The sequence below is a fragment of the Mustela nivalis genome, assembly GCF_964662115.1.
Source record: "Mustela nivalis genome assembly, chromosome: 15".
NCBI lineage: Eukaryota > Metazoa > Chordata > Mammalia > Carnivora > Mustelidae > Mustela > Mustela nivalis.
In genome coordinates, this window is record NC_139034.1 from 2,936,737 (window position 1) to 2,950,308 (window position 13,572).

A 13,572-nucleotide genomic window follows, 5' to 3' on the forward strand; every position below is an offset into this window, starting at 1 on the left:
CACATTTTTTTCACTTCTCTAGCCAGATAAGATTGGTATTTAGAGTGTCTATGGGCTTATTCTTGGTTTTTTGGGTATAGTAGAAACAGGAGTTTTTGTGATATGCAAGAGACCTACTTATTATGAATAGAGTTCTGGGTTCTAAAATGTTCATAAATAAATTCTGATGTTTTGTTATAATGCAGTACAGTTACAGCATATCTTGACTTTAGAATCTAATTATCACATGAACTGAAATTCCACTTAACATACTTGGCAAGTAAAATAAAATATTTGCAGTTCAGGTTGCTAAAGAATTTAATGTTGAAGGTGGGATATCTATTTGTTTTAGTGGTCTGGTTACTATTTTGGGTGTGGACTCTTATGGGGCCTAAGTATTCTAGAGTTTTCAGTGCCACAAGACACTTAATATTCTTTTAGAGGATATTGCATTCAGTTTTTATGAATTCTTTCCTATGATTTATTAATGTGGTTTTAATATTCTTATGTAGGTTCTCCAGAGCTAGTTTTTGTAAGTCATGTAATACATCCTTGCCACTTTTATATCCGGAAATATTCACAAATTAAAGATGCAACAGTATTGGAAAAGAAGGTGAATCAGTTTTGCAATAAGAGTTTACACCTTGATCCTTCAGACATTTTGGAACTAGGTAATCAAATCTTATTCCAAGCTAAAGTATTAAGTTCATTTAAATATTATAATATTAAATATTATAGTATTTGGCCAACCCACATAGACCTTTTATAATACGGATTTGTGCTCCAAGCATAAAAGTTTTATAATTATATAATGTAATTTTATTTAGGTAAGTTAGGTAAATATTGACTGCTGATAAGGTATATACAAAAACTATCTTTATGGAGTAAAAGTAGTTATTTTTTATTTTTTTATTTTTATTTTTTAAAGATTTTATTTATTTATTTGAGAGAGAGACCGTGAGAGAGAACATGAGCAAGGAGAAGGTCAGAGAGAGAAACAGACTCCCCGTGGAACTGGGAGCCCGATGCGGGACTCGATCCCGGGACTCCCGGATCATGACCTGAGCCGAAGGCAGTTGTCCAACCAACTGAGCCACCCAGGCGTCCCAAAAGTAGTTATTTTTTAAATTACAAAACCCTTCACAGGTTCCTTGTCTCCAGGGAAAACTGGCCCATAAGATGATTCCTTATAGTATAACTACAGTCCCTTGCTGTCCCACATGTGAATATTGAGGATGTCATTAAGCACTTAAATGAGGTGCTCATTTAACTCACAACAGTGTTATCTATTTCCTAGGGCCACTCAGAGAGTAGTTGGTAAACTTAATCAGTCTATCTTAATTCTAAGCGTATGTGTAATTTGCCATAATTTAGGCTTTTTTTTTTACAAATATTTTCTTTATAACTCATTGACTAAATTTGATTATACTCTGTAATAAGGTAAATGATTTGTAATGTAATGTAAATGATAATGTAATGATTTGATTTATTAACATGGTGAGAAAACTGTTTTCTCTTTTTTTTTATAAATTAATTTATTTATTTTCAGAAATACAGTATTCATTATTTTTTCACCACACCCAGTACTCCATGCAATCCGTGCTCTCCATAATACCCACCACCCGGTACCCCAACCTCCCACCCCCCCGCCACTTCAGACCCCTCAGATTGTTTTTCAGAGTCCATAGTCTCTCATGGTTCACCTCCCGAAAACTGTTCTCTTAATAGCAATCAATGCCTGTACATAATACCAAAAATTATTATGTGTTTAAGGTTATGTAGGCGTTCTTTAAGAATGTGATTAACTCATCAGAAAGGATGAATACCCAACTTTTGTAGCAATGTGGACGGGACTGGAAGAGATTATGCTGAGTGAAATAAGTCAAGCAGAGAGAGTCAGTTATCATATGGTTTCACTTATTTGTGGAGCATAACAAATAGCACGGAGGACATGGGGAATTAGAGAGGAGAAGGGAGTTGGGGAAAATTGGAAGAGGAGGTGAATCATGAGAGACTATGGACTCTGAAAAACAATCTGAGGGGTTTGAAATGGCAGGGGGGTGGGAGGTTGGGGTACTAGGTGGTAGGTATTATAGAAGGCACGGATTGCATGGAGCACTGGGTGTGGTAAAAAAAAATAATGAGTACTGTTATGGTGAAAATTAAAAAAAAAATACCCATAAAAAAATGTGATTAACTCTTAGCTCATTTGTGTGGCTTATCAGAATATCCAAAATCTAGGTTTATCATACACTTCTGACAAAAACTGATGGTAATTTTAAACTTTAGAGAACATTAAATTATGAGTATCTAAGAAAAGAGAAGTATAGTACTAAACATTTATGGCTACAGATATTTCTCTTAAAATTTAATACATGCCCAAAAGAGTTCAACTTAGATTGAGAAAATGTTCTAAAAAAGTCACAGTCATCCTTTGTTTTAAATTAAGGATAATTATTGTTTCAGGTAAATAAATTTACATGACTTGAATACTCATTTATATTTTAAGAAAGTGACAAGGAAAGAACTTTAAGATGCTTTAAGAGGATGTCCTCTTGTTCCCTTTTCCTACCTGTGCTCTTCATTATAAAGAACAAATGTCTTCAATAGGCTTTTATCTTACCTATTGTGAAAAAGAATGGTTTCATAGCATATAGTTTAAAACTCGGAATATTGGTTATGTGGTATATCAACACAAGAGAAAGGTTGATGACAATCTTTAGGCCAGATAAACATTTTCATAGAAATAAAAGTTAAAAGGTTACCCTAATGTGCCTCTCAGCTATCCTGTTTTAATTAGCATATACAGAGGGGATTTATACAGCAGCCCTCTGTGTATAATGAGTGGTGAGTTCTATCAATTTATCTCTGATAGGTAGCTTAGTTTTGAAGAGGATGGGCTCTAAGACTGCCTTTGCTTACCTGTGTGATGGAAGCCCTATCTCTCTAGGGTTGTTGTGGGAGTAAGTAAATTCAAACACAAAATACTGAGAACATCACTGAGCTCATAGGAAGCATTCAAATTCGGGCTTCTTTCTTCCTTGACCTTTTTTTCCCGAATTAATTTGTAATTCATCTGATCTCTCTGCTGCTAGGTCCTTGGTTCATCTTCCCCTTCTCTGAACCCCATTGTTTATTAATTTAATTTTGGCATGTCAAATATTGCCTTTCATTGTTTCTTTACTTTGATTCCTCTTTATCAAGAGGAGGTAATTGTTTCTTCCTTTATGCTACCAAAGGATTTTATAAATTTCAGGATGTATATGTCTATATATGTATGTGTATGTATACATGGGGTAGAATGTCTTTATTGTTGTAAGTACATTTAATTGCCTATCTCTTTTCCTTTCTTGAGCTTTATTTATTTTTTTTTTTATTTGACAGAAAGAGCAAGATTTCAAGTAGGCAGAGAGGCAGGCAGAGAGAGTGGGGGAAGCAGGCTCCCTGCTGAGCAGAGAGCCCGATACAGGACTTGATCCCAGGACCCTGAGATCATGACCTGAGCCAAAGGCAGAGGCTTAACCCACTGTGTCACCCAGGTGCCCCCTTTCTTGAGCTTCTTTATTGCAGGATAGTCTCATTCATCTTTGTTATAGTTCATAAAATATAGGTCCTCAATAAGAGACTGGCAACTTTGCATTTACCTCCCAGCTACCTATGTAATAGGAGCTATCACAATATACCACCTTAATATTTTTCATAGCACTCGACATGTACTAAGTCATCAGGAAATAAATTAATTAAAATTTCTTAGTGGTGGAACTAATATACATGTTCATAAATTAGAGCTAATTAGGTATTTTTCTCCATAAACACTGATAATGATTTGTCTTCCTTATTATTTAGGTGCAAGAATATTTGTCAACAGTATTGAAAATGGAATGTGGTGTCGAGGAACTATCACTGAATTAATTCCAATAGAAAGTGAACATGTTAGAAAACTTTGTAGTCCAACCAAATTCTCAGTCCATGAAGTTGCACTAATACAAATATTCATGGTAGATTTTGGAAATTCTGAAGTCCTAATTGTTTCAGGGTATGGTATTACATGTTCCTGGCCTGTCTGGAAACTTTGGTTATCTGGCGGGGTGGGGGGGGGGGTGAAATACTGAAGAATAAAGGAAGTTGGGAAAGACTAGAAAGTGGTAATTTATCATTTTTTACTTCTAAGGCATATACTTTTTATTTTGTTCTCTTATTTGTTTTACTGACTACTAAATTAGTAAAGTATTATCATTTATCAGTGTTACTACATGAGGAGCTTGAAAAGGACTAGGTTTTTTTCTGTTATTTAGGAAAAGGAGCTTTTTGATGTATCCAAACTGAAGTACTTTTCTGTGTTTATTCGAAAGAGGGAATGATGCACAAAAATATTTCTTTTAAATAAAGTATTACAGTTAGCTGCAGGATGATTGAGTAGAATTTTAAATCAGATTTCTATAATTATTAAAGCTAACACTAGGTACTCAAAAATATTTCCCTCAGCCTTCTAGGAAAATAAAACAACAATAATAATAAATTTAAAAAATAAAACTGAAATGTTTCTGTAGTAAGGACCAGTGTTAACTATATAGAAAGGTTATTATTTAATGGTCCTAGCTTTATAAATAAATAGTTTTCTGTTTGGAGGCATCATTATCATTATCCCCTTTAAGTCTAAACTTGAACAAATGAAGACAAAGTCAGATAAAGTCAGCTGAGATTTTATTTTATAGATAAAAGTACTGTCTGTGCTTATAAAATATGGATTAAATCTATGTAGTAGGAAAGTATGAATTAGAATACAACTTTCTATAAGATTTAGCTTAAATAAAGTATCCTTAGAAATGCATATCTTTTATAGAGGGAAAGCAAGTTTGGGTTTCAAGTATTATTTTCAATAAATATTACCTGAATTCTTTCAGGGTTGGTGATACCCATGCAAGATCAGAACACATTGCTGAGCAGCATATAGTACTAAATGACTTATGCCTAGTTCTAAGGAAGTCTGAACCATATATTGAAGGGCTGCTGAAAGACATCCACCCACTAGCACTGCCATGCTCATTGAAGGACATTGTTCCACAGAATTCAGTAAGTGAAACTTAAATTATTTCTTCTTTTGGGGGCTAAATGTCTCAATTTTAGCTATGTATTGCCAGTTAGATTGCAAAGTGTAAGTTCAAGGCACCAATTCTTTTGGTAAGTGCATTTTGTATAATAAATTATCAGTGCCAGTAAAAAAGGAAATGAACTTCAGTTTCCATAATTAGAAACATTCTTAATGGGAATTTGAGTTGAATAAACATAGACAAATGAATAAACATATACTTGAGAGAGCGCCGAATCCTAACCACTAGACTACCAGGGAGCGTCTAAACATATACTTGAAATGAATCCAAATAAACCACTAAATTTGAGTCACATATGGAGAGAAAAATAAATTTTAAAATGGTCTGGCATGTGTTTCTATAAATTTCTTCACTATTTTCATGACACTTTGTTCATTAGTTGTGTTCTGCTTTGTATTGTTTATGAATATCTATTCCCCAGCAAGCCTTAAATACTCTTACAAGACAGGAAATGTGTGTAAGAATATATGTTAAATGGTTATTTTATGAAGGCTTTGAAAGTAGGATCTGTGTCTCTACCTATCATTCCCAGTATTCCCAGTGCTTAGCAGATTACATAGCACATAAAAGGCATTTGTCAGATATTTGAAAGAATGAGTAAATGAAAAAAAATGTAAAAGGAAACATAAGTATTAGCTGTTTTCCCCAAAATGGTAAAACTGATTTAAATTATGCTGAAATTTAATAAAAAAAAATAATAATAATAAAAAAATGTTAAAAAAAAAAATAAAGAAAGATCTCATAACATGTAAAAAAATAAAAAAATAAAAAAATAAAAAAAAAAATAAAAATGAGATCCTACATTAAAAAAAAAAAAAATTTGGCTTTTATACTTCTTTGCATTTTCTGAATAAACTTTATAATCTTTAGAAAGAGGTTTTATTTTTTGTTTTTAAGCAACCTGTAGCTTTTAAAAAGTTTGAGTATAGTTGACACACACTGTTACATTAGTCTCAGGTATACAGCATAGTGACTAACCAACTCTGCTGGAGATATCACAATTCCAGATTTCAAAATATACTACAAAACCAAAGTAAAAACAAAAACAAAAACAGTATGGTACTGGTACAAAAATAGACTTACAGATCAATGGAACAGAATAGAGAGCCCAGAAATAAAACCATGCTTATATAATCAATTAATCTATGACAGTGGAGGCAAGGATATACAACGGGAAAAGACCATCTCTTCAATAAATGGTGCTGGGAAATTTGGACAGCTACATTGCAGAAGAATATAACTGGAACACTTGATTATACCATGTGCAAAAAGAAACACAAAAGAAATGTGAGACCTGAAACCATGAAAGTCCTAGATAAAACATAGATAGTAATCTCTCTGACATCAGCCTTAGCAATATTTTTCTAGATATGTCTCCTCAGGCAAAGGAAATAAAAGCAAAAATAAAATATTTGGGAATACACCAAAATAAAAAACTTTTGCTCAATGAAGGAAATCCTCAACAAAACAAAAGGCAACCTACGGAATGAGAGAAGATAATTACAAAAGGTATATCTGATAAGGGGTTAATATTCAAAATATATAAAGAGCTTAACACCAGGAATGTGTAGTTTTAACCCTTGATATTTTCTTTAGGTATGGAAACTTAAAGGTTCAAAGATCAACTTAAAAAAATTTTTTTTAATGGGTGAATATTTTTCATTATTTAAGTACCATATACTTCATATATTCCCAGTTAAATGATGATTATAAACACCTTGATTACATTACATGGCTTCCAGTATACTTTCAAATTTACCTTTTCTTTTTCGTTATTTGTGAGAGAGAGAGAGAGAAAGCACAAGCAGTGGGGAGAGGGAGAAGCAGACTTCCCGCCAAGCAGGGGCCCCAATGTGGTGCTCAATCCGAGGACCCTGGGATCATGTCTTAAGCTGACGCAGACATTTAACCAACTGAGCCACCTAAGCACCCCAAAATTACTTTCTGAATTTGTGTTACTTAAGTGGAAAAATCACATGTTTTATTTTAGAATATTGATATAATGTTATATAATATGTTATATATATATATATATATTCAGAAGTGAAACTAAATTCTAAAATACAACAGCTTAATGGACACCTTGAGACTGTTCATAAACATCAAAGATCTAGGGGCACCTGGCTGGCTCATTTGGTAGAGCATGTGACTCTTGATCTCGGGACATGAATTCAAACCACTGGGCACAGAACTCACTAAAAAATAAATTCATATATTGTACATACATAAACACTGACCTTGGATCTGGCTCTAGGTATTGTTTAGTATCTGTGGTTGAGTCCCTGTGCTCAAGTTTGCAGACTTTGATTGTATTTTGTATTTACAATGAAAAATAAAATAAAAGCTAAATCCAGAGCATGGTACCATTAGAGCTCATTGTAGTTATTAAGTACATTGGAATTCTACTTTTTTCACAGGATGAAGGCTGGGGAGAAGAAGCCAAAGTAGAGTTTTTGAAAATGGTAAATAACAAGGCTGTTTTAATGAAAGTTTTTAGAGAAGAAGATGGTGTGCTAATTGTAGATCTGCAGAAACCACCAACAAATAAAATAAGCAGTGATATGCCTGTGTCTCTTAGAGATGCATTAGTTTTTATGGAGTTAGCAAGGTAGGTAACTTATTAAAACAAATACTTTGAGGTATAAATTGTAATAACAGAGTTTACCTTTAAAAACTATGGACTGACTCTAAAGCATAATCTAAGAAGTTAATCCTCAAGAAATTAAAAATAGAACTTCCCTATGACCCTGCCATTGCACTCCTGGGTATTTACTCCAAAGATACAAATGTCGTGAAAAGAAGGGCCATCTGTACCCCTGTGTTTATAGCAGCAATGGCCATCGTCACCAAACTATGGAAAGAACCAAGATGCCCTTCAATGGACAAATGGATAAGGAAAATGTAGTCCATATACACTATGGAGTATTATGCCTCCATCAGAAAGGATGAATACCCAACTTTTGTAGCAACATGGACGGGACTGGAAGAGATTTTGCTGAGTGAAATAAGTCAAGCAGAGAAAGTCAACTATCATATGGTTTCACTTATTTGTGGAGCATAACAAATATCATGGAGGACAAGGGGTGTTAGAGAGGAGAAGGGAGTTGGGGGAAATTGGAAGGGGAGGTGAATCATGAGAGACTATGGACTCTGAAAAACAATCTGAGGGGTTTGAAGTGGCGGAGGGGGGTGGGAGGTTGGGGTACCAGGTGGTGGGTATTATAGAGGGCACGGATTGCATGGAGCACTGGGTGTGGTGAAAAAATAATGAATACTGTTATGCTGAAAATAAATAAATTAATTTTAAAAATATTGCTATCAGGGCTCTCTAAGTATGGTTATCTGAAAACTGCATTCAAATAATTTAAGTAAATAGAAAAATTAAGGTAACTCAAAGGAAACTATTTGTAGATACTGAACATTTTTTTTTAGATTCTTGATAATTTCACAAACAGTTCTACTAGGGTTTTAAGAATCATAGTTTAAAGTTCCTGGCTTAAATTTTCCAACCACTGGAATAAGTTCATGATCACCATTCTGTATTTAATGTAGGAATTTAGAATAGATACTTAAAGTTACTTCCTCCACCCCCATCACTGATGAACAAAGTAAGATGACTAACGATAGGGATAGTGAAAGATACTGACTTTTTGTCTTGAGTGATGAGATGACTCTGGAAGTGACCCAAGTAGAGCTCATTGTGGAAATATAAAAGTTGCATTAGATCTGGATGGGGTCACAGACACCCCTCAGGTGGCCTTACTGAGTGCTACCACAGTCCATGGTTGTCAGTTCCTCAAAGAGGAGAGACTTTGAGTTGAAGGCACAGATCTGGCTCAAAAATGTCCCAACACAAATTCGAAGGTCAATTATTAATTTTTGAGACTTGACATCTCAAGTTTGACATCTCACTTGGTTTGATAATTGAAGACAATACTAAGAAATGTATTAGAAAAGAAATTGGAAAGAGAATATTCTAGGTAGATTAATTAGTATATGTACAAGGCCTTCAGACCAAGTTGCTAAGAGAAGAGAGACTTTAAGGAAATGGCAGCTTATGCTTTTGATTATGTTTTTTAACAGGTTTAGGTCACAATCGCCAAGAAGCCACTCTGAAAAAAATATGACTTTACACTATCACCCACCTATTTTGCCTAAAGAAATGACAGATGTTTCAGTTATGGTTTGTCATATAAATAGTCCTGCCAATTTCTATCTTCAATTGGTAAGTATTTAGTATTCCTTTGAGACAAAGTAAATTTTTTCAAATTTTAAGTAGAAATGTATAATGGAAATGAGCACCCAAAATGAATTTTAGAGAAAACAAACCACTGTCAAGCTTCTGTAAGTTTAAGTTTCTTAGCTGCAATTATAAATAAGAAATTCACATGATTCATAGTAAGTTGAAGGAACTCTTCATGCAAATTATGAAATATGGAAGGAAAGGACAGTGAAGGATACCTTAATATATGTGTTTTTTTGCCACCTTAACGATATCTATAGTATAGGAAAGCACATAGACCTGACATCAGAATACTAGGCAAAGGTATCTCAGTGTGGTTTTGATTTGTATTTCCCTGATGCCGAGTGGTGTAGAGCATTTTTTCATGCATCTGTTGGCCATTTGGATGTCTTTGGAGAATTGTCTCTTCATGTCTTCTGTCCATTTCTTGATTGGATTATTCTTTGGGTGGTGAGTTTGATAAGGTCTTTATAGATTTTGGATGCTAGCTCTTTATCTGATGTCATTTGAAAATATCTTCTCCCATTCTGTCAGTTGTCTTTTGGTCTTGTTGACTTTTCCCTTTGCTGTGCAAAAGCTTTTTATTTTGATGGAGTCCCGCTAGTTAATTTTTGCCTTTGTTTCCCTTGCTTTTGGAGATGTATCTAGCAAGAGTTGTACAGCCAGGGTCAAAGAGGTTGCTGCCTGTGTTCTCCTCTAGGATTTTCATGGATTTCTGTCTCACATTTAGGTCTTACATCCATTTTGAGTCTATTTTTGTGTGCAATGTAAGGAAATGGTCCAGTTTCCTTCTTTTGCATGTTGCTATCCAATTTTCCCAACATCATTTGTTCAAGAGACTGTCTTTTTCCCATTAGATATTGTTCACTGCTTTGTCAAAGATTAGTTGACCACAGAGCTGAGAGTCCATTTCTGGGTTTTCTATTCTGTTCCATTGATCTATGTGTCTGTTTTTGTGCTACTACCATACTGTCTTGATGATTACAGCTTTGTAATAGACCATCTCACACCAGTCAGAATGGCTAAAATTTAACAAGTCAGGAAACAACAGATGGTGGCGAGGATGTGGAGGAAGGGTAACCCTCCTACACAGTTGATGGGAATGCTCATGGGGAAGCTGGTGCAGCCACTCTGGAAAACAGTGTTGAGGTTCCTTAAAAAGTTGAAAATAGAGCCGCCCTATGACCCAGCAATTGCACTACTGGGTATTTACCCCAAGGATACAAATGTAGTGACCTGAAGGGGCACCTGCACCCCAATGTTTATGGCAGCAGTGTTCACAATAACCAAACTATGGAGAGAACGCAAATGTCCATCAACAGATGAATGGATAAAGAAGATAAAGAAGATGGAATATATTCAGACATCAAATAAAATCTTGCCATTTGCAATGATACTAGAGGGTATTTTGCTAAGTGAAATAAATCAAATAAAGACAGGTATCATATGATTTCACTGATATATGGAATTTAAGAACAAAACAGAGAAGCCTAAGAGGAGCATAGGAGGAGAGAGGGAAAAATAAAACGAGATGAAATCAAGGAGACAAATCACAAGAGACTCTTAATCATAGGAAGGAAACTAAGGATTGCTGGAGGGGATGGCTGTGGGTGGATGGTGTAACTGGGTGATGGACATTAAAGAAGATATGTAATGTAATGAGCACTGGGTATAATAGGCTGATGAATCACAGGCCTGTACCTCTGAAACCAATAACATATGTTAATTAATTGAATTTAAATTTTAAAATGATAAAAAATACTGTGAGAAAACCTATTTCTGACAATGGATATCTGAGAATTTACATGTTTATAATGGGCAATTTTCTGAATTTGAACACCAAAATTCAGATCAGAGGAATTTCATATTAAATTTTGGATGTGGACTGAGGGGTTTGTTTAGATAGCTACTAACAGGGGCGCCTGAGTGGCTCAGTGGGTGAAAGCCTCTGCCTTCGGCTCAGGTCATGATCCCAAGGAATAGAGCCCCATATCAGGCTCCCAACTCAGTGAGGAGCCTGCTTCACCCGCTCCCCGCCTGCTTCTTTGCCTACTTGTGATCTCTGTGTCAAGTAAATAAAATCTTAAAAAAAAAAAATAGCTACTAACAGTGAGTTCACCCTTATCGATCTCTTTGTGTCTGTACTTTGTATGAATTAACTCTTTCTAAAGCCCATAATGAGTGAATAATTCATTAATCTTCACAACAATCCTATGAGAAAGATACTAGTAATTTCACTTAGATTTGGAGACTCTAACCAAAGGGATAAAGCAACTTGCCTGAGGTCACACAGCTACAGAAGGGAAGAGCCAAGATTGAACTGGGCAATATAACCAACCTCATTCAGAGGCGGTCATCTTAACCATTGCACCACTCTATAAGTGATCCACTAAGTTGTGGAAGTCTGCTTATTTAGCACTAAGTAAAGACATGCATATTTCTTTCAGTGATTTTTTTTTTTACTTTTATTTTAAGTGTAGTAAAAAATATATAAATATACCATTTTAGCCATTAAATGTACACTTCAGTACCATTAAGTACACTCAGTGTTGAATATCCACGGCTGCTATTCATCTCTAGAACTGTTTCATCATCCCAAACATCTCTGTAACCATTAAAGAACTCCCCATTTTTTCTTCCCCTGTTCCCCAGCCTCTCATAATCTGCCCTACTTTCTTTTTCTGTTAATTTATTCTAGGTACCTCTTAAGTAGAATCAGAGAATATTTTTCCTTTTGTGTCTGTCTTATTTCACTTAGTGTAATAGTTGTATGTCACAGCGTGTATCAGAATTTCATTCTTCTTCATGACTAGTATTTCCTTGTATGTGTATACTGTATTTTATTTACCATTCATTTGCTGATGGATACTTGGATTGTTTCAACATTTTGGCTATTGTGAATAATGCTTCTATAAGTATGAGGGTACAACTATCCATTTGGGTCTCTGCTTTCAATTTCTTTATATATCTAGCTCTGGATAATATTATAATTCTGTTTAACTTTTTGAAGAGCTACCAAACTGTTTTCCACAGTGCCACACCATTTTGTATTTCCATTAGTATTGTTGAATACATTTTTTCTTATATGTATTTATTAGTCATTTATAAAATTCCTTTGGAGAAAGACCTATTCCAGTCCTTTCACCAATTTTAAATTGGATTATTTTATTGTAGGCATTCTTTATACATTAGGAATATCAATTCTTTATCAGATATATAATTTTCAGATATTTTCTCCCATTCTGTGGGTTGCCTTTTCACTCTCTTGATAGCATTCTTTGATCCACAGAAGTTTTTAACTTGATAAAGTCTAGTTTATTTTTTTCTTTTGTTGCCTGTGCTTTTGAGTCATACCCAAGAAATTATTATTGAATCTAACATTGCGAAAGTTTTCCCCTGTGTTTTCTTTTAAGAGTTTTACAGTTTTAGCTCTTACACCTAGGTCTTTGATTCATTTAGAGTTAATTTTTATATATGGTATAAAAGAAGAATCCAGTTTCATTCTTTATCATGTGAATGTCCACTTTTCTCTGCACAATTTGTTGAAAAGATGGTCTTTTCCCCATTGAATGGTCTGGGCATGTTTGTCAATATTCAGTTAACCATATATGTAGAGGTTTATATCTGGGATATCTATTTATTCCATTGGTCTGTCTGTCCTTATATCAGTGGCACACTGTTTTGATTACTGTAGCTTTGTAGCAAGTTTTGAAATCAGGATTTGTGATCCCTCCAACTTTGTTCTTTTTCAAGTTTGTTTTGGCAGTTTGGGGTGCCCTGAGATTTCATATGACTTTGAGAATGGGTTTTTCCTTTTCTTTTTTTTTTTAAAGATTTTATTTATTTATTTGACAGACAGGGATCACAAGTAGGCAGAGAAGCAGGCAGAGAGAGGGGGAAGCAGGCTCTCCGTGGAGCTGAGAGCCCGACGGGCTTGATCATGACTTGAGCCGAAGGCAGAGGCTTTAACCCACTGAGCCACCCAGGCGCCCCTATTTTGTATTTTATATCAATATTTTACTCTTTATTATTTTCTTCCTTATGCTAATTTGGGTTCATTTTGCTTATTTTGCTTTTTTATTTCCTTAAGTCTTATAGCTACTTATGATCATTCTTTTTTTTTCACTGTATGCATTTACAAGCTATAAAGTTCCCTTTTAACACTACTTTTGTTTCATCCCATGAGTTTCTTGTGAATTTTTCAGTTTTGTCTTAATTTCTAGTCTCCTTCCATTGTGA

The 13,572-nt window shown here is 34.6% G+C and overlaps 1 protein-coding gene across 1 annotated transcript in view; it reads left to right on the forward strand.

Annotated features, from left to right (window-relative positions):
* RNF17 (ring finger protein 17) overlaps positions 1-13,572 on the forward strand; it is a 166,636-nt gene that overhangs the window by 55,672 nt on the left and 97,392 nt on the right. Inside the window, exons 11-15 of the mRNA XM_082701632.1 lie at positions 492-650; positions 3,826-4,015; positions 4,884-5,052; positions 7,508-7,698; positions 9,174-9,315. Of these exons, the coding sequence (XP_082557758.1) occupies positions 492-650; positions 3,826-4,015; positions 4,884-5,052; positions 7,508-7,698; positions 9,174-9,315 (851 nt within the window). The remainder of the gene's footprint in view (positions 1-491; positions 651-3,825; positions 4,016-4,883; positions 5,053-7,507; positions 7,699-9,173; positions 9,316-13,572) is intronic.